The sequence below is a fragment of the Somniosus microcephalus genome, chromosome 6, assembly GCF_052327205.1.
Source record: "Somniosus microcephalus isolate GS21.2 chromosome 6, FLI_Smic_1.0, whole genome shotgun sequence".
Classification (NCBI taxonomy): Eukaryota; Metazoa; Chordata; class Chondrichthyes; order Squaliformes; family Somniosidae; genus Somniosus; species Somniosus microcephalus.
The window spans coordinates 28,765,461-28,785,489 of NC_140992.1; the positions used below are offsets into that span (position 1 = coordinate 28,765,461).

Here is a 20,029-nt window from a genome sequence, read left to right on the forward strand (position 1 = left end):
AAATTTGATGGGTATGGATAACACTGAGAAAGTAATGCTCTGGCCCCTTGGTTACCCCAGGCTTATACAAACAAGCCAATAGAAATAAAGTAATTATGGAAAGGATATTGTACGGTATTCATTGTGGAGGATGGTTTGGTATCAGAATACTGATTACCTTGTGCTCCTTGAAAGTAACTATGTATTGTATGCTGATTCAATATGTATATGCATCCATAAATGTATTTTAATTTTCGAATGAATTTTGTTCTATTAAAATGCAAATAATGTTCTATTTGAAGCTTCAGGAGCCTATAGTTGGTTTTAAAATCATAACTTGAAAAAAATGTACAAAAGAAATTATTTTATTTTTTAGTCTAAGATCAAATTATTAAATGCAGTTGATATTGTCCCTCCTAGACAAATGGGAGAAAGTATAATTTTACATTGGGTACATGGATAAGTGTTGATGAAGGAGGAGCACTTAAACAACTTCTGATTCACAAGTCCTTATGCAAACGTATTACTTCTTTCCTTCAACAAGAAGAGCCATAATCCATAAATAAAAGTAAACTAAGATTTATTTTATAATTGTTGTTTTATTTATTTTAATGAAATTGTTTCATTTTGTTTTAGTTTTAGTCATTTTTTGTGTTACTGAAATAAAAGGAAATGGGAGCAAGGAATTTTGAACTGAATAAAGCTAAGCAGCTGGAGAATGGTTTTTAGCTTTGAAAGATTTGCATGAGATTTTATTCAATGAACAACATATTAACTTGTTGTAAAGTCTGTACAGGAAACTTTGTGATATCCGGCACCGACGGGACCGAGCTGTTGCCGATCTATCAAAACTGCCGGACGTACAAAGTTAATGTTGAAGCATACGGAGATTTTCATCTCCGTATCTGACAACAAACACTGTTGCTTAGCAACAGCTTCAAACAGTCGGCCCATACCTTGGAAGCGTCTCTGTAGCTTAGCAACAGCTTCAGAGAGACTTTCCAAAGCCTGACTGTTGGAAAAAAAAGCCACGAGAAGAAAAACAACCTAACAGAACGGCTCCTGATTTCTGCCGGTAGATCGAGGTTTCCGGACATACAACCTCCGGATAAACCAAAGTCTCCTGTACAATAAATAACAAACTAACCGTTTATATGTTTCTTAACTTCATCTGAGAATATATTACATTTAGTTGTTATTCACAGGCCTGAGTGGACCTCTGAATTGAACACATACAGAGTGGAGGCAGCATGGAAGCTAACACATTGGGACTTGCTACAGAATTATGTGACTACAGGTAATAAATGAGGCAAAATAAAACTAGACTGAAACACACTGGGGGGAAAATTCAGTTGTTTGCGCCTCCCATTAGCGCCTTAAGAGGGCACTAATGGGGCGCAAAGCAACTAGCGCCCGGGCGCGGCGATGTTTGCACCGCTCGCGAAATTAACTAGACATTTTGCGGCGATGCTAAACACTACCGCCACGATCTCCTGCGCCAGCAGATTGTGACGTCAGTCGAGTGCGCAACACCCCGGTAGCGCCCCGGACCAGATATTGAGTGGCGCCCCCTGCCTTACCGCCTGCCGCTAGCAACGACAGGTTGAGGGGAGCGTTTTGCTGTCAGAAAAGGACTGGGGGAGCGCTATTTAAAGGCGACCGCTTCCTGCCGTTTTTTGTCGGTGACATTTTTGCACCACGCATTCTGAGAGAGAGAGACTTCTGGAGAGATTCAACGCTGTGTGAAGGAGTTTTGGGTACTGAGCAGCACTTTGCAGGTTCATTTTGATTTGCCCTTCCTTGCTTCGCCAGCGCTCTGAGGTAGCGCCTCGCTCCTCGGCCTTTGCACCTTAAGACAGGTGTGAAGCGCCTGATTTAGCGCTCCAATCACCTCCGGGGCGATAAAAGCCAAGTTTGCCGTCGGAGGCGATAATTAGCGCCAGGCACTAAACTTTGCGCACGGCCAATAATGGCGCCCCAAACGGGGCGATACTGAATTTTTCCCCCACCGTGATTATGAATAAAGTATCATAAATGGATGTTAGAATTCCAGCGCAATGTCGAGGTGGGAAAAGGTGCTTTTTGGAAATGCTGTTTTAAAGAAATGTTCTACCTTTAGGTCCATTCCACCCCTTATCTCTCCCTCGTGCATTGTCATGCACCTGTTCATGGCCAAGAGCATGTCTTTATCAATGCCAGCACGTGTGTAACTTTGGCTTGTCCTCTTATTTTTTTTCTAACCCCACCCCAGCTGTGATTGAAACTGTACTGTGTGGAATGCCGTGGGTTCTAACACCTTATAACTCCCTAGCACATTAGAGCAGAGACATCATGCGATCTACGGTCCCAACTTTTGAAATCCAGATGTTGTACCTGTACTGATGGATTTCGAGGACAAAAAATGATTTTTTGATTTGCTTGTACATGATAAAATGTTCTCTATCCATAACCACTTTATGTAGCATTGTAGTAAAACCATACTTTGCTACTTTTAAATATTCTGGTTCACAACATGACTCAAACACACCCTGGAAACCAGAATATACAATGGGCCATGTTTGTGTTCTCTCTAATTTAAAAAGATTTGTTTTTCTTGCTGTTTCTCTGGAACATTTCTGTCTCTACTATCTCATTCTAATATTTGTGCATTTTTGATCTAAATGCTATGTAAGAAATGCTCTAGCCATTTTCTGGGCTTCTGTAAAATGTTCAGAGTGCAAAAGCATGGCAAGCAACTTCTAATGATAGCGCAGTACATGTCACAGCTGTTGCTTTAAGTTAAGTAATCCTCATTTGAAATATTTCCTTTGGCCCTGCATAATATCAGCTTTAATAAATACTTTTCCTTTTAGAGGGGAAATCCTGTACCTGGAGCGTGAGACTTGGACAGCTATTGCTCGTTGCTAAACAGAGCAACACAGAGGGTTTCTATGAACAATTGCAGGTTACCCGAGCAGAACAGATCGTGCCTCTCTCTGCAGCAAGTTTTGAACGAGGGTCCTATCAGCGAGGTTATGAGTACATTGTCAGGTACTGTTGGGATTGATTTCACTTTAGATATTCAAGCATATTAATACATTATTAATTCTGAGTTTTCTTTTACTCAGACTGCATATGCTGTGTGAGCTGGAGCACAGTGTCAAAGGACTGCTTCACCAGCAGCCTGGGAGCCATCATAAAGAACATGAGCATCCTCTCAACTGGCAGGCTCGTCTAGAAATGACTCAGAATTCCTTTCGGGCTAAGGAGCCAGTCTTGTCACTGCGCAGAGCATTGCTCAGTGTCAATAAAACGTACGTTGACATATTTTGTTTACAATTTTAGATGGTGAAATATTAATCCAGAAATGGAGCAATTACATTTTGGTGGGAATGCGTTCGGTTAAGAAAGCCTGTCTGAAGTCTGGATCATTCTCTATTACAATAATGTTGCATTTGCATCTACTAATGTTTTACTTAAATTCTTCTTAAGTAGTGCTTCAGGCTGTGCATAAAAAAAAGTGTGAAATTAATTCTGTGAAATGCCACAGAAACCATAAAAAAATATGTTGAGACCATACAGGTATTCCTGGACTCGACTGACTCTCCAATTGGGAGCCATACAAAAGCAGTTGACGGGATCGTATTGGCTTTTACAAGTTGGACATATATAACTAATATTTATATTTGAGTCAATTATTGTAAAGGAGTTGTGTGTACATTTCATAAGCTTTATACAAATGTAATGTACATAATGCATTGTACCATAGAGTGGTAGAAATGCCGGTTTGTTGCGAGTTCCGCACATGGCGTATGCTTGGTTTCAGCAGTGCTCTGGAGAGTGGCACTGAGCAAAGCCCGGGCCTCCCGCAGTGGGCAAGGAACTATTGCAATACAAATCTTCCCGTGGTACTATTGGAACATCTCAACTAACTTATGTGGCATTAACGGAGGCCTGGAAATTGGTTTATTAATTAGGGAGTGGTATGCAGGGAAGGGAAAGAGTTTGCTTTAATATGGGACTAAAGAAAAAGAATTTGAGGTGACTTTTTTTAAAGATAGTAAAATTAGTTTTTTTGAATTGTGTTAAATATTGTTAACAGATTTTAATCTATGTGATTGTAAATAGGGCAGACTACAGTGAGCTGGTTGGAGAATGCTGGCTACAAAGTGCCAGAGTTGCCAGGAAAGCAGGTCATCACCAGACTGCGTACAATGCCCTCTTAAATGCAGGAGAGTCCAGATTGCCTGAGCTTTACATAGAAAGAGCAAAATGGCTTTGGTCCAAGGTATGTTTAAGGTTAATAAGGCAGCACCATTTGCAAACTTTACTTTAGGGGGATAAGGTAGGGAAAGGGGAGGGGAGACCTTGTCTAATGCAGATTGTAGTATCAAAGGAATTCCTAAATATCGGTAACCTCTATTAGTCTAAGGATGTTCCAGAATAGGACTCGGATGGCAAGTAGATAGATGGGGCTTCTGTACACGCTATATAAACTAAAATCAAGCATACTGGTTTTAAAATAATAAGCCAATTACAAATTTAATTATATCCCTAAAATCATCCACTTTCAGTCCTACCTCAACCCATCAATGCTGAAACCTTCATCTATACATTTGCTGCATCCAGACTTGACTGTTCCATTGCTCTCCTGGCCCCCCCATCCCCCTTAAACTTCAGCTCATCCTTACCGACAGCTAGGACGAGTGATTTATTGCATTACAGATTGATTGATTTATTTAAAATTGCTTTTTGTGAAGCTGTTTCCATTTTTGTAATCTAACAACGATCTACACCTGCTGTTTTAATCATCTCAAATAAAAGGCAATGATAAAGGAGTGTTGGATGCTGGGTGTTATCACTCCCTATCTTCAAAACTGAGCCGAGAACTGATTTGCTATAAAATCTTATTATGAGGCTATGTCCTGCCCTCCTGGTGATAATAGTTTTACACACATTCTCTTATAAGTGCAAAAACGGGAATCACTGCTGCTGTTATGTGCGACAGTGGTTAAATTACTATTTTTATCTGCAAAGATTAATTCAGATTTAATTTTTCCATTTATAAATCCTGCAGTTCTTAATGGAACACCAAACTCAGAAGGAAACCTCTAACTACACCAATATGAATTTTATGATTTTCCATATCAGCGATTCTTAGGGCACCTTTGATTTCTGCTACTCGTGACCAGTTTTGTGCTGCATATCCATGCCTGTTAGGTACTTGCTTTGCATGAGACCATTACAGCTCGCAAAGAGAGGAGTTTCATTATATAAGTCAGGGTTGGAATGAAGCCCAGGGTCTATGGGTGAAAGGACAGCATGTTTAACTCACTGGGCAGTCTACATAAGATAAGCTATTTAGATCTATGTTGACTGCACTAATTCCCTTCTGATATAGATAATCATTTAACCCTGTGCAACTAAATTGTTTTACTTTTGCCTCCAGGGGGATGTTCACCAAGCTTTAATTGTCCTGCAGAAAGGTGTTGAGTTGTGTTTTGGAGAAACAGAAGCTGAATTGAGTGATGATAAAAGCTGTTTGATAAAGGGGCAAGCTGTGCTGTTGGTTGGACGGTTTATGGAAGAGACAGCTAATTTCGAAAGCAATGCAGTAATGAAAAAATATAAGGTAACTGAAATATGAAGTGCATCTATGATTGCATTTATACTGCAGCTGTAGTGTCGGTGTAAATGGGGTTTTGCTTCACACCAACACTGAATTTGTGGCACAAATCTGAAGCCTGGTTCTGACTCGACTCTGGAGTGAAGCAGAATGAAACTCCTTGGAGCAGGAAGTGGCACTCCACTTTGCTCTGGAGTCCAGTTGAGCCCAGGCTATGGCCTTGCACTACAATTATCCTACAGTTGTAGTCTGAATGCAGTTTAAAATTATCACAAAATTCTAAATACAGGAAACTTTGGTTTATCTGGAGGTTATTTGTCCGGAATACTCGATCTAACGGCAAAAACCAGGAGCCGTTTTCTATATTTTTTTTAGTTCTCGTTGCTTTTTTTTTCCCAGTCAAGCACTGCAAGTTCTGTAGCTATAGCAACAGCTTCAGCTACAGACGCTTGCAGCTGCAGCTGACTGTTTTGAAGCTGTTAAGCAACAGGGTTTGTTGATTCACACGGAGCTTTTCAGTTCCGTATGTTTAAACATTAACTCTGGTATGTCCGGCACTTTTGATGTTACGGCACCAGCTCGGTCCCGTCAGTGCCGGATATCAGAACGTTTCCTGTACTCTAATTGGAAGAACTTTGTACAGATGTCGTCTTAAAATTAAAAAGATATCAGAGCGTAGAGTTTTCACATGCTGATCCTCACACAGCAAGTTTCCAATCTCTGCTCGACTGTTAGCAGAGATGCTTTCCTCATGAGAAAGAATAAAAAATAAAGGAGAAACCCTGAGCCACTCTTGCCCACCTTGGCTGGCAGACACCTTGCCTGGCGAACAGAGCATGGTGTGAGACAGCAAATATGGATTTTAAAATGAGGGGAAATGGAATATCTACTGTGCATTTAACATTTTAAATTTCGTAGTATAATATTTGAAGAAATTGCTTTTATCATTGTTTGTAGAAATGTTTGAAAGTACAGCCGCATTGAAGAAGATTTTAAAAATAAACAGTACAGGAACATTTTAAGATAACCAGAGCAATGTGCTGCAAAGATTTAATTCTAAAGAATTTGAATTGACTTGGTAGACAGGTCATAAGAAATCACTTTTCTGTTCCATAAAGATGGAATATATGACAACTTTTGTTGTGTGCCTTATTTTTCTTTCAGTTACCAAATGACCAGTAGTTTGCAAGTGTTTTGTTTTAACTACAGTTGACTATTCTCTTGGTGTATTCTTCAGTTTCACAAATCAATTTCAACCTTTGCAGGAAGTGACCACTTTGTTACCAGATTGGGAAGATGGACATTTTTACTTGGCGAAGTACTATGACAAATTGATGCCAATGGTGACGGATAACAAGCTAGAAAAGCAGGGAGATTTGATTCGCTACATAGTCCTTCATTTTGGCACGTAGGTTTCTGGATCAAGTGAAGCTTATGTTCTTCAAAAACAAATTGGGAATGTGGAATACAAGAATCTGTTTTTTAGTTGTCGATATAAAGGGTGAGGTGTGCTGGGAATGGAACATTTTTTCCATAACCATATGAAGGGAGTCTTTGGAGAGCCTGGGTGCAAGCGTTCACCTTTGTGCATTGACTGTCAGTGTTTGCAGCACCTCAATGCTGTCAAACACTGACAGAACAACTGTCAAACTCCATGTGGATGTGGTCCCTTTAAGAAAACCGGCTGATGATGCATCATCAAATGACATCATCAAACCCGCTTCCTGTTAATTGGCAGGCTTAACAAGGCCAAACAAGGGAAAATCACGTCTGCAGAGCGGATCCGGAACCCAGAAACCAGCTGTCCAGCCTCCTCCATTAAATTTGCAGCCCATGTATCAGACATCTTGGGGGGGGGGGGGGAATTGTTTCCGCTTACACAGTGATTCTGAAACAAACATTAATACTACAGTAGTGAAATTACTCCGACACCAGGAGGGCTCCACAGTTCTAACTGAAATATTCCAAGAAAGGTTAATTCTATATTCAATGTGTTGGTGTATATCTTTTGGTTGCATATTTGAATGGGGAAAAAAATGTTTTTATGCTGGTTTGACGTAACTCCTGAATTTGAAAATTTCAGTCTTCAACAGAATACATGAAAAAGTTTTTTTACAAACATTTTTTTTTAAGCTCAGCACTGCATATTCGTGCTTCCGAAGCCTGATGGATTAACTATAGTATTACTTTTGACTTTTTTTTGCTCCCAAATATGGCCAACCCTGCTTTACAATTTCAATTAACTCGAAGAGCGTGGCTAGTATTTGTCCTAGTAAAATCAAAAATAACAATAAATTTTTTGTCTTAATATATTTCAAGAATATTGTGAACTAAATGTTCTCTATGGAGCTATATGAAAAAAATCTCTGTATTTTGCAATTTTAACAGTTCTTGCCCACTTTTTCCCCTCCTATCCTAACGGCACAATCAACTTTTATGTGTGTTCTCTAAAAATGCAAGTTCTGTGAATCCTGAAACCCAACCTTATTCACTTTATAAAGAAGAACGAACTTGCACTTGTCTAGCATCTTTCATGCCCCCAAGTTCTGCCAAAGCACTTCACAGCCAATGAATTACTATTGAAGTGTAGTTATTTTTGTTTTGTAAGCAAATCAAGCAGCCAGTTTGTGCACAGCAAGGTCCTATAAACAACCACGAGCAGTTAATCTGTTTTGGCGGTGTGAGTTGAGGGATGAATGTTACCAATGACACTGGGGGAAAACTCCCAGCTCCTCTTCAAAAAAAGAAGTGCCAAAGGATCGTTATGCTCACCTGAGAGGGCAAACCTGAGAGGGTTTATCGTCTTAGCACGTCCACATTATGTGCTCAGATGCTGGATGTGGGTGGGGCTTGCATTTATAAACTTCTGACTCAAAGATGAGAGTGCTACCAACTGATCCAAGCAGACACTTAAAACTTTAAAATAGGCACTGAATGTTGTGACGTTCTTGGTCTCTGAATGTTGTGACGTTCTTGGTCTCTATTCACAAAGCCAAGTTAAGTATTTCTCTACTGAATCTCATATTTGTTCAACAAAATGAATGTGCAGACCATCAAGGTCAGCAAATAGATATCTTTTTTGTTTTTGTATGATTCTGCATATTAACTGACCTCTGGACATAGATTTGTATTAGTAATGTAGACAAGTTTAAAGTAAACAGTGTAAGGTTACATGCAATGGTTTGTTAATATTGCTGTATATGTATAATACGTAATACATTTTGAAATATTAAATGACAGGTCACTGCGTTTTGGAAATCAGTTCATCTACCAGTCCATGCCTCGAATGTTGTCGCTGTGGCTTGACTATGGAGCAAAAGCCTACGAATTGGAAAAGGGTAAGAATACTTCAATTTACACTTCGTTTTCTGCCTTGTTAAAGCAAATGTTTTCATAATTTTTAACAACAATTTCAACAAATATTCTTTTCTGTACAGCATCTGGACGTACTGCTGATCGCATTGCCATGAGAACAGATCTTGAAAAAATTAACAAGGTGATAGAGGATCACACTAACCACTTGGCTCCCTACCAGTTCCTGACCGCATTTTCACAGCTGATTTCACGAATATGCCATTTTCATGATGATGTGTTTGCTCGACTTAAGGGCATTATCGTCAAGGTTTTCCTGGCCTATCCCCAGCAGGCTATGTGGATGATGACAGCTGTGTGCAAGGTAATTCGATGATACTTCAGTGCACAACGTTTAAATGAATAATGTTATTTATAATCAGAGTGGTGAGAATGTGGAATTCACTACCACATGGGGTGGTTGAGGTGAATAGCGTAGATGCATTTAAGGGGAAGCTAGATAAGTACCTGAGGGAGAAAGGAATAGCAGGATATGTTGATAGGGTGAGATGAAGTAAGGTGGGAGGAGGCTCGTGTGGAGCATAAATACCAGCATAGACCAGTTGGGCCGAATGGCCTGTTTTTGTGCTGTAAAAGTCTATGTAATGCTTTAATACAAAAAAACGTTCTTCAGTGTAGCAACAACTCAACTCCTGAATGCATAACTACATAAATAGCATTGTACAGATATAATAAATTTACCAGCTTCCTGCTTTTCCAAGAAATACATATGCCTATTTGACCATCCTTATAAATAAACTTAATTTTCACCTAAGAACTTAAATTTACTGGAAGTTAACACTTAAAATTTAACAGCTCCTGATATCGTAAGTGTTTTTGGGTTGTATATAATTTCAGTATTATATTTAGCAAATAAAGCCAGTCTTTGCAAAAAATAAGATGATTCACTAGTTTCACTTTTTTCCATGCTGCTAATGAAATAAGCATTGTACGTTAACGTGACAAACAAAAAAAGTTCATTTTCTTCTGCAGTCATCTTATGCGACACGAGTTGCCAGGTGCAAGGAAATCCTTCAGAAGGCCATTAATGATAAGAGCTGTTTCGGCAAGTTTGTGGGAGATGCCACCCGTCTCACTGAAAAATTGCTGGAACTGTGCAACAAATCGGTACATGCCTTTTATATTTAGTGAAATTCATGTATATATTTTATTTCCAAATTTGTTGTTCTGTCAAAGGGAACCGATTATCAGCATAGAACTATCTTAAAAATATGTATATATTCATTATCTTTCTTCAAATTTGTGAGTAAAAGTGCCCTATTAATTTCAGTAGGTGTGCTTATTAAAGAGGAAGAGGAATGTGTACGGGATGATGCCTTCAAATCACTTTTTTTTCTTCCTCCACCCTCATTCCCCCCCGCACACACACACACACCTAAAAAGCCTGGTTAGTTTTTAAATTCATGCTTAGGGTCACCTCCCTTGTAGGAGATGGTTTCGATTTCATTTCATTTAATTTTCTATTTTGGGCCTTGGTACTCATGAGGGAACCTCTCAGATGACATCAGAATGTGGCTTCATTAGGGGGAAACTTGCTCTGTGTACACTTGGTTGCTCTCGAGACCTGTAGCTGATCTCAGATGAACAGCTCCCTGGTGAAGGTTAATTTTTTTTTAAGAATGGCCTGCTTGGGGAAGTATAGATTGCATTTAAATCAAAAATATCTCCTACAACTGCAACTAAGGACGCTCAAAAAAAAAAAAAAAAAAAAAAAAAAAAAAAAAAAAAAAAAAAAAAATATTTTGTTCAGTCAGGAGGAGGGAAGAGACACAAGTATGGACACTTACTATTTTGCATCATATGTACTGTTTCTCACCCCCATTGTACATAAGACCTGAACCACACAATGGCTCTTCTCCATCTTTTGCAGGAGTCATGATTGTTGTCCTTGCACACAAAAATAAACATACTTGTCCATAAAATTTGTGTTTTCATATTTGAAATAATAGTTATTTTGCAGGCGTTCTTTAAAGGTTTTGCCAGTTTCTCATTGAAATTTTAATTTCCCAAAATGATTGCCATTAGCTGGACCTACTATTAAACAGAGACTTGTTGAATCTCCTTATCTTGATCTTTTGTTACTTAGAGAAAGTTAGCTTGCGTTCTGCCCATGCTATGGCCAACTCAGGGTAGTACACAAGATTTTTCACAGCACCACTTCACTTGAGACCCTCCAAATTGTATCTGACGTCAGTTTATATTTAATTTTAGTCTTTAATATTTAATCTTGTTCACTGACATTTGTAACTCCTAAATTTGCTCGTTAGAATTTTTGCAGAGTAATTGTAAAAATGTTACACTAGAGGGTCCACATTTTTAAAATATGTTGTACAACGTTCAGGATTGTGAAAACAATTTTGGAATGGCTTTTTGTTCAATGTTTCTGCTCGTAGGTGGATGGGAATACCACAACTTTAAGCATGAGCGTCCATTTCAGATTGCTGAAACGGCTGGTGGAAGAACCTGCTTTCAGTGAAATCCTCATTCCTTTGCAATCTGTGATGACTCCTACTCTACCATCAACTCCAGGCACCCATGCAAGCCATGACCCTTTCCCTGGTCACTGGGCCTACATTGCTGGTTTTGATGACATGGTAATGTGTCAGATTACACTTATTTTTTTAGATGCTGTAGTTTCATAATATTAGCCCTCGTCCTGACGATCTTTGTTGCTCCAGGATGCCACGTATCTTCTGCATGAGTGGGGCAATTATCAACAATTAGAATAACATTTTCTTCTGCATTGCCACATCCCTATTGCATTCCCAGATCCACTCTGGAAGCTTATTCTGGCATCCAAGCCTTTATGTTGCTATTGGACATCATTGGTAGCTTGCATACTCTTGAAACTTCACTGTTTCACAAATTTGCCAATGTTTTGTGCACCTGAACATTTCTCCCCTTTTAAGTCTTTTGTTTGTGAACAATTGGTAAAATGGGCCAAACTCATCTATATTGAAAAAACATGCTTTGTACTGTAAACATACAATAATATGCTTTGCTCGGTATGACACCAATCTTCAGTTGTTGTGCTGTGACAGTGTTAGCCTTACGGCCAAGCATTCGAAACACAATACCATGCCAGTTCTTCAAATTGTGAAGCCAGTCAGTCCTACCTCAACTATTGACTTGGGCAAACCCAAGCTGTTAGCTAGATTGTCTTGTCTTTCACAAAAGCAAACGGTTGTTTTTCTTTCCATTTGAGTAAACCACTTTTCCAATTGTGGAGATTGACTCTTCTGTATTTGCTTCTTAAGCTTACATTTGATTTTGCATCCAGACTTATTTTTCAGCTACATAGACAGTGTATTTGGTGATACATTTTACTCTATCTGCTTCAGGTTTTTTCCCCGTGCCGCTGGAAACCTCCTCAGTGATAGCTAACTTGACTGCAGTTGCTGCATTCTTTCACTTAATCATTTTTCTCCTCTATTATGCTTGCTGTGATGTCGATGCAAACGTTGATTGGATTGGGTGTGACAAGTCACATGCACTCTGCAGCTGGAATCAGATTGGGTATGAATGGTCATATGCACACTGCATTTCACTAACTACACTGACGTGGATTACAGCATTATCTACAAACAATGAATGTTGTTCAGATGGCAGCGTGCCACTGAATATGCTGGTGACTTTTGGCTTAGCTCTGTTAGGATGTAACAATAAAGTCAAAGGCGGGGAGTGTAGCCAAAAATGCTTTGCTATATCAAGAATTTTTATTCTAAACATCTATAAAGAGACTTTGGCTACCACTTCTGTACTTTGGAATTTTCTTCCTAGGCCCTGTCCCTTGCTACAACTCTCGCTATCTTCAAAAATCTCATCAAAGCTTTTCTCTTCCATGCCTGCAGCCACTTCCGGCTTTTGACCTGTTCCCTCCCTCCCACTTTGGATTAGGAGCTAGAAGAATGAGCAGAACCTTGGTTAAAGATGATGTATAAATGCAAGTTGTTGTAGGATAATTAAATCCAACAACAACTTGCATTTATATAGCTCCTTTAACATAGTAAAACGCCCCAAGGTGCTTCACAGGAGCGTTATCAGACAAAATGGACACCGAGCCAAAGAAGAACCTGGTCTCCATATTATAAAAAGGATATAGAGACACTGGAGATGGTGCAAAAAAAGATTCACAAGGATGATACCAAAATTGAGAGAATGTATTTATCAGGAAAGACTGAACAGGCTGGGGCTCTTTTCTCTAGAAAAAAGAAGGCTGAGGGGTGACCTGATAGAGGTCTTTAAAATTATGAAGGGGTTTGATGAGGTAGACGTAGAGAAGATGTTCCGACTTGTAAGGGAGACCAAAACCAGGGGCCATAATTACAAGATAGTCACCAATAAGTCCAATAAGGAATTCAGGAGAAACTTTTTTTTACCCAAAGAGTGGTAAGAATGTGAAACTCACTAACACAAGGAGTAGTTGAGGCAAATAGCATAAGTGCATTTAAGGGGAAGCTAGATAAGCGCATGAAGGAGAAAAGAATAAGAATAAGAACAGGAGTAGGCCATATGGCCCTTTTGAGCTTGCTCCGCCATTCAAAAAGATCATGGCTGATCTTCGACCTCAATTCCACTTTCCTGCCCGATCCCCATATCTCTTGATTCCCCGAGAGTCCAAAAATCAATCTATCTCAGCCTTGAATGTACTCAACGACTCAGCATCCACAGCACTATGGGAATCACAACCCTCTGAGTGAAGAAATTCCTCCTCATCTCAGTCTTAAATGGCCGTCCCCTTATCCTGAGACTATGATCCCTGGTTCTAGACTCTCCAGCCAGAGGAATCAACCTCTCGGCATCCACCCTGTTAATCCCCCTCAGAATCTTATATGTTTCACTGAGATCACCTCTCATTCTTCTAAACTCCAGAGAATATAGACTCAATCTACTCAATGGATATGAACAGATGGATATGCTGATAGGGTTAGATGAAGAGGGGTGGGAGGAGGCTCATGTTGAGCATAAACACCGGCATAGACCAGTTGGGGCATATGGCCTATTTCTGTGCTGTAGACTCTAAATCTATGTAAATGTTGGGAAAGGTGACCAAAAGCTTGGTTGAAGAGGTGGGTTATAAGGAGGGTCTTAAATCTTACAAAATTTGATGCCTAGGGCCTGGGACCCTGTCAAAACTTTGATAAATGTAAGAAATCACACAACACCAGGTTATAGTCCAACAGCTTTATTTGAAATCACAAGCTTTCGGAGCGCTGCTCCTTCGTCAGGTGAAGTGGAGAAATGCATAAAGACACAGCTTATACAGTCAGAGAATAATGTCAGATGTTTACAGGTAACCTTTCTAACTGCCATTTATCACACCTCGGCAGAGAGATAATCACAGCAATCAAAGGTGTAAATGGTGTCCAAACAGGTTAGTCAGGAAAACATTACATCAAAGAACAATGAGGTGGGGTCACAAGGGGTCAAATGTTGCAGATGCTGGGGTCTGTATGAAAAACAAAAAAACAGACCAAAAACACACTTTTTGCTGGAAATCACAGCAGGTCCGGCCGCCTCTGTGTGGAGAGAACAAGCCAACGACGACTCGAGTCTGGATGACCCTACGTCAGGTGGGGTTACATGTAGCGTGACATGAACCCAAGATCCCGGTTCAGGCCGTCCTCATGGGTGCGGAACTTGGCTATCAGTTTCTGCTCGATGATTTTGCGTTGTCGTGTGTCTCGAAGGCCGCCTTGGAGAATGCTTACCCGAAGATTGGAGGCTGAATGTCCTTGACTGCTGAAGTGTTCCCCGACTGGGAGGGAACACTCCTGCCTGGCGATTGTTGCGCGGTGTCCGTTCATCTGTTGTCGCAGTGTCTGCATGGTCTCGCCGATGTACCATGCTCCGGGGCATCCTTTCCTGCAACGTATGAGGTAGACCATCATCAACCTGTCCGACCACACCCTTCAACCAGACGAAATTGAAGTTCTCAGCCGAGGGCTCAATTTCTGACCCACCACCAAAATGGACCCCATCGGTCTCGCGGCAGACACAGAGGAATTCATCAGGAGAATGAGGCTCCGGGAATTCTTCCACAAATCCCAAGATGTCAGCAGCGAACCCAACTGAGACAATGATCCGGACCAGCAGACAGAGGGATCCGCAGTGCAGCAACCGAAGAAGAAGAAAGAGTCAAATTGGACCCCTCCGGAGGGTCGCTGCCCTAAGCTTGACATGTATGCTCAAGCTGTCAGGAGATGCATCAACGCCAGATTCATCAGCCGCACTCACAAGACAGTCCAGAATGTCACCCGAGCACAACGCAACGCCATCCACGCTCTCAAGACCAACCGCAACATCGTCATCAAACCAGCAGACAAAGGAGGAGCCATCGTCATACAGAACAGAACGGACTATTGCAAAGAAGCATACCAACAACTGGACAACCAGGAACACTACAGACAGTTACCCGCAGATCTGACCAAAGAACACACCCGCCAACTCAACAGACTGATCAAGACCTTCGATCCAGACCTTCAAAGCATCCTACACGCTCTCATCCCACGTACTCCCCGCGTGGGAGACTTCTACTGCCTCCCAAAGATACACAAAGCCAACACACCCGGACGTCCTATCGTATCAGGCAACGGAACCCTGTGTGAGACCTCTCTGGATACGTCGAGGGCATCCTGAAACCCATCGTACAGGGAACCCCCAGCTTCTGTCATGACACTACAGACTTCTTACAGAAACTCAGCACCCACGGACCAGTCGAACCAGGAACACTCCTCGCCACGATGGACGTCTCGGCACTCTACACCAGTATCCCCCACGATGACGGCATCGCTGCGACAGCCTCAGTACTCAACACCAACAACAGCCAATCTCCAGATGCCATCCTACAACTCATCCGCTTCATCCTTGACCACAATGCCTTCACCTTCGACAACCAGTTCTTTACCCAAACACACGGAACAGCCATGGGGACCAAATTTGCACCCCAATACGCCAACATCTTCATGCACAAGTTCGAGCAAGACTTCTTCGCTGCACAGGACCTCCAACCAACACTATACACCAGATACATCGACGACATTTTCTTCCTATGGACCCATGGCGAAGAATCACTGAAAAGACTACACGATAACATCAACAAGTTCCATCCCACCATCAAACTCACCATAGACTACTCCTCAGAATCTGTTTTATTCTTGGACACACGAATCTCCATCAAAGAGGGACACCTCAGCACTTCACTCTACCGCAAGCCCACGGGCAACCTCACGATGCTCCACTTCTCCAGCTTCCACCCTAACCACGTTAAAGAAGCCATCCCCTATGGACAAGCCCTGCGAATACACAGGATCTGCTCAGACGAGGAGGAACGCGATGGACACCTACAGACGCTGAAAGACACCCTCGTAAGAACGGGATATGACGCTCGACTCGTCGATCGACAGTTCCGACGGGCCACAGCGAAAAATCGCATAGACCTCCTCAGAAGACAAACACGGGACACAACCAACAGAGTACCCTTCGTCGTCCAGTACTTCCCCGGAGCAGAGAAACTACGCCATGTTCTTCGCAGCCTTCAACATGTCATCGATGACGACGAACACCTCGCTAAGGCCATCCCCACGCCTCCACTACTCGCCTTCAAACAGCCGCCTAACCTCAAACAGACCATCGCTCGCAGCAAATTACCCAGCTTTCAGGAGAACAGCGACCACGACACCACACAACCCTGCCACAGCAACCTCTGCAAGACATGCCAGATCATCAACACAGATACCATCATCACACGTGAGGACACCAGGTACATGGTACATACTCATGTGACTCAGCCAATGTTGTCTACTTCATACGTTGCAGGAAAGGATGCCCCGGAGCATGGTACATCGGCGAGACCATGCAGACACTGCGACAACGGATGAACGGACACCGCGCAACAATCGCCAGGCAGGAGTGTTCCCTCCCAGTCGGGGAACACTTCAGCAGTCAAGGACATTCAGCCTCCGATCTTCGGGTAAGCATTCTCCAAGGCGGCCTTCGAGACACACGACAACGCAAAATCATCGAGCAAAAACTGATAGCCAAGTTCCGCACCCATGAGGACGGCCTGAACCGGGATCTTGGGTTCATGTCACGCTACATGTAACCCCACCTGACGTAGGGTCATCCAGACTCGAGTCATCGTTGGCTTGTTCTCTCCACACAGATGCAGCCGGACCTGCTGTGATTTCCAGCAAAAAAAATGTTTTTGGTCTGTTTTTTTGTTTTTCATACAGACCCCAGCATCTGCAACATTTGACCCCTTGTGACCCCACCTCATTGTTCTTTGATGTAATGTTTTCCTGACTAACCTGTTTGGACACCATTTACACCTTTGATTGCTGTGATTATCTCTCTGCCGAGGTGTGATAAATGGCAGTTAGAAAGATTACCTGTAAACATCTGACATTATTCTCTGACTATATAAGCTGTGTTTTTATGCATCTCTCCACTTCACCTGACGAAGGAGCAGTGCTCCGAAAGCTTGTGATTTCAAATAAAGCTGTTGGACTATAACCTGGTGTTGTGTGATTTCTTACATTTGTCCACCCCAGTCCAACACCGGCATCTCCACACCAAAACTTTGATAGACCAAAATTTTTCATATCAAAATTTGATATATGGTGACTCCACTGTGTTACAGCTTGTTTTGTAAAGATAAGGAATTTTAATTAAGGAATATTGAATCCTGCATCTACATGTTTTCATCTCTTGTGTTAGGTGGAGATCCTAGCCTCTCTTCAGAAGCCAAAGAAAATCAATCTTAAGGGTTCCGATGGGAAATCCTACATTATGATGTGTAAACCCAAAGATGACCTCAGGCAGGATTGTCGACTCATGGAATTTAACTCGCTAATTAATAAGGTGTGGTATTTGAAAAGCTGACATGGTTATTGGAAAATTGAAGTAACTTGTATGCTTAAGTTAATACACCTCAGAGGCTAAACTTGACCAAGGTGTTAGGCCGTAGCCACCTTGGGGAAGCCTTCGCCCCTGACTGCCTGATTTCCTCTCGGTCTACTATATTTATAGTTATTTCGGTGGGCTGGTAATCACCTGGTGTCAATCATTTGATCCCCATCCTATTGTCCAATTGTGAAGTGGGAAGGCATCCCTCGCCGTCCCTTTCTGCATGACTGACCAGGCCTCCCTCTTATCTTTCTGAGGAATGTTTTGTTATGTTTCTTTAAGGACATTTTATGGCTTCGTGGCTCCTTATTATCTAGCAGGTGCTATCCTCCCTGTTTCCTTGCATTTTACGACCTCCTTATCATTTTGGTGTTTGTTAATTGGCCTTGCTTGCATTTCTGCTATCTGTTCCCGGCTGCATCATGTCAGTCTCTGTTCTACGAATTAAAACCCATCTTTGAATCTAACAGCTATTTCTTACACTATTGTTTGTATTTCATCTATTAATGAACTTTTTAAAAAGAAATCTAATGAAATTGGACATTTTGACGATTGACAGTGCTTACGAAAAGATGCAGAGTCTCGCCGGAGAGAGCTTCACATCAGAACATATGCAGTCATTCCTCTGAATGAGGAGTGTGGTCTGGTTGAGTGGGTTAACAACACTGCTGGCTTAAGAAACATTCTGAATAAGCTGTACAAAGAAAAAGGTAAGGATTTAACTTACCACAAAGGTGTCTTGTTGAAGTTCCAATAAATAGATGCTGTTGTCTTCGACATACTGTAATCAATTCAAATGTGCTGTGAGGTACATGGAAAATACAATATTATATTTTGTATTTATACATTTTATAATTGCATTACACAAACATATATAAATTACAAATTATATATTTAGTATGTTAAAATTAGTTTTTCTGCAAAGGGACACTTTTAATGGCAATATAAATTAAATGGTACAATTTTAAAGGGGGCGCAGGAACAGAGAGACCTGGGGATTTACGTATACAAATCTTTTGACGGTGGCAGGACAAGTTTCGAAGGCTGTTTTTTAAAAAAAAGCATAAGGGCTTTATAAACAAGCATAGAGTACAAAAGCAAGGATGTTACGCTAAACTTCTTTAAATCACTGGTTAGGCCCCAGCTGGGGTATTCTATCCAATTCTGGGAACCACACTTTAGGAAAGATGTCAAGGCCTTGGAGAGAGGGTGCAGAAGAGATTTGCTCGAAAGGTACCAGGGATGTGGGACTTTAGTTAGATGGAGAGACTGGAGAAGCTGGGGTGGTTCTCCTTGGAGCATAAGAGGAGATTTAATAGAGTTGTTCAAAATCATGAACGGCTTTGATAGAGTAAATAAGGAGAATATTTCCAGTGGCATAAGGGTCATGGATTTAAGGTTATTGGCAAAAAAAGAGGCGAGATGAGAATTTTTTTTTACGCAGCGTATTGTTATGATCTGGAATGCAATGCGGTGCCTGAAAGGGTGGTGCAAGCAGATTCAATAATAACTTTCAAAAGGGAATTGGATAAATACTTGAAGGGGAAAATTTTGCATGGCTATGAGGAAAGGAGAGGAGAGTGGGACTAATTGGAGAGCTCTTTCAAAGGGCCGGCACGATGGGCCGAAATGGCCTCCTTCTGTGTTGTATCATTCTATGATTCTATATGGTTGGTGTGTAATTATGCGTATAATGTGTGTAATTGTAAACTTAGCTCTTTTATACAGGACACCTTAAAAATTTGCTACTAATGTAATGTTTCATTTAACATATATATACCATCGCTATATATTATATTTAATGAAGCAAATCTATCATCATCTTCCTCAGTGTCCTGTTCCAAGACCTACTCTTTATCAACCTCCCTTCCTTTCCTTTCCTCCCCCACACTGTATTAAATTACAGACTATCTTTAACCAGAGTGGTTGTTCAAAACAACAATCCAGTTGTGATTTGTTCTGAAGATTGCTGTTCTGATCAGAAATTTAAGAATGCAGTTGAAGACAATGCTTGGAAGGAAAAAGGAGTAAAACTTGGCTTAAATGCCAGCACAAGGGCATGAACTTTTAAAGGGAAAGTGACCATAGATAATAGCAACCCTTTCCAGTGGGTGACAATAATTCCTATTTGTAAGTGTAGGCTTAACTGCTTTCAAAAAGTGAGAA

General features: G+C 41.2%; 1 protein-coding gene across 2 annotated transcripts in view; it reads left to right on the plus strand.

The window, feature by feature from the left end:
* The window catches only part of atr (ATR checkpoint kinase), an 84,402-nt gene that overhangs the window by 58,200 nt on the left and 6,173 nt on the right, over positions 1–20,029 (plus strand). The window contains exons 31-42 of one of the 2 annotated variants that reach the window (XM_085989888.1): positions 1,185–1,276; positions 2,832–3,009; positions 3,087–3,272; positions 4,087–4,246; positions 5,408–5,590; positions 6,850–6,992; positions 8,825–8,922; positions 9,022–9,260; positions 9,929–10,063; positions 11,350–11,550; positions 17,675–17,818; positions 18,423–18,573. In XM_085989888.1, the coding sequence (XP_085846014.1) occupies positions 1,185–1,276; positions 2,832–3,009; positions 3,087–3,272; positions 4,087–4,246; positions 5,408–5,590; positions 6,850–6,992; positions 8,825–8,922; positions 9,022–9,260; positions 9,929–10,063; positions 11,350–11,550; positions 17,675–17,818; positions 18,423–18,573 (1,910 nt within the window). The remainder of the gene's footprint in view (positions 1–1,184; positions 1,277–2,831; positions 3,010–3,086; positions 3,273–4,086; positions 4,247–5,407; positions 5,591–6,849; positions 6,993–8,824; positions 8,923–9,021; positions 9,261–9,928; positions 10,064–11,349; positions 11,551–17,674; positions 17,819–18,422; positions 18,574–20,029) is intronic. The other variant, XM_085989889.1, reaches the window with a different exon arrangement.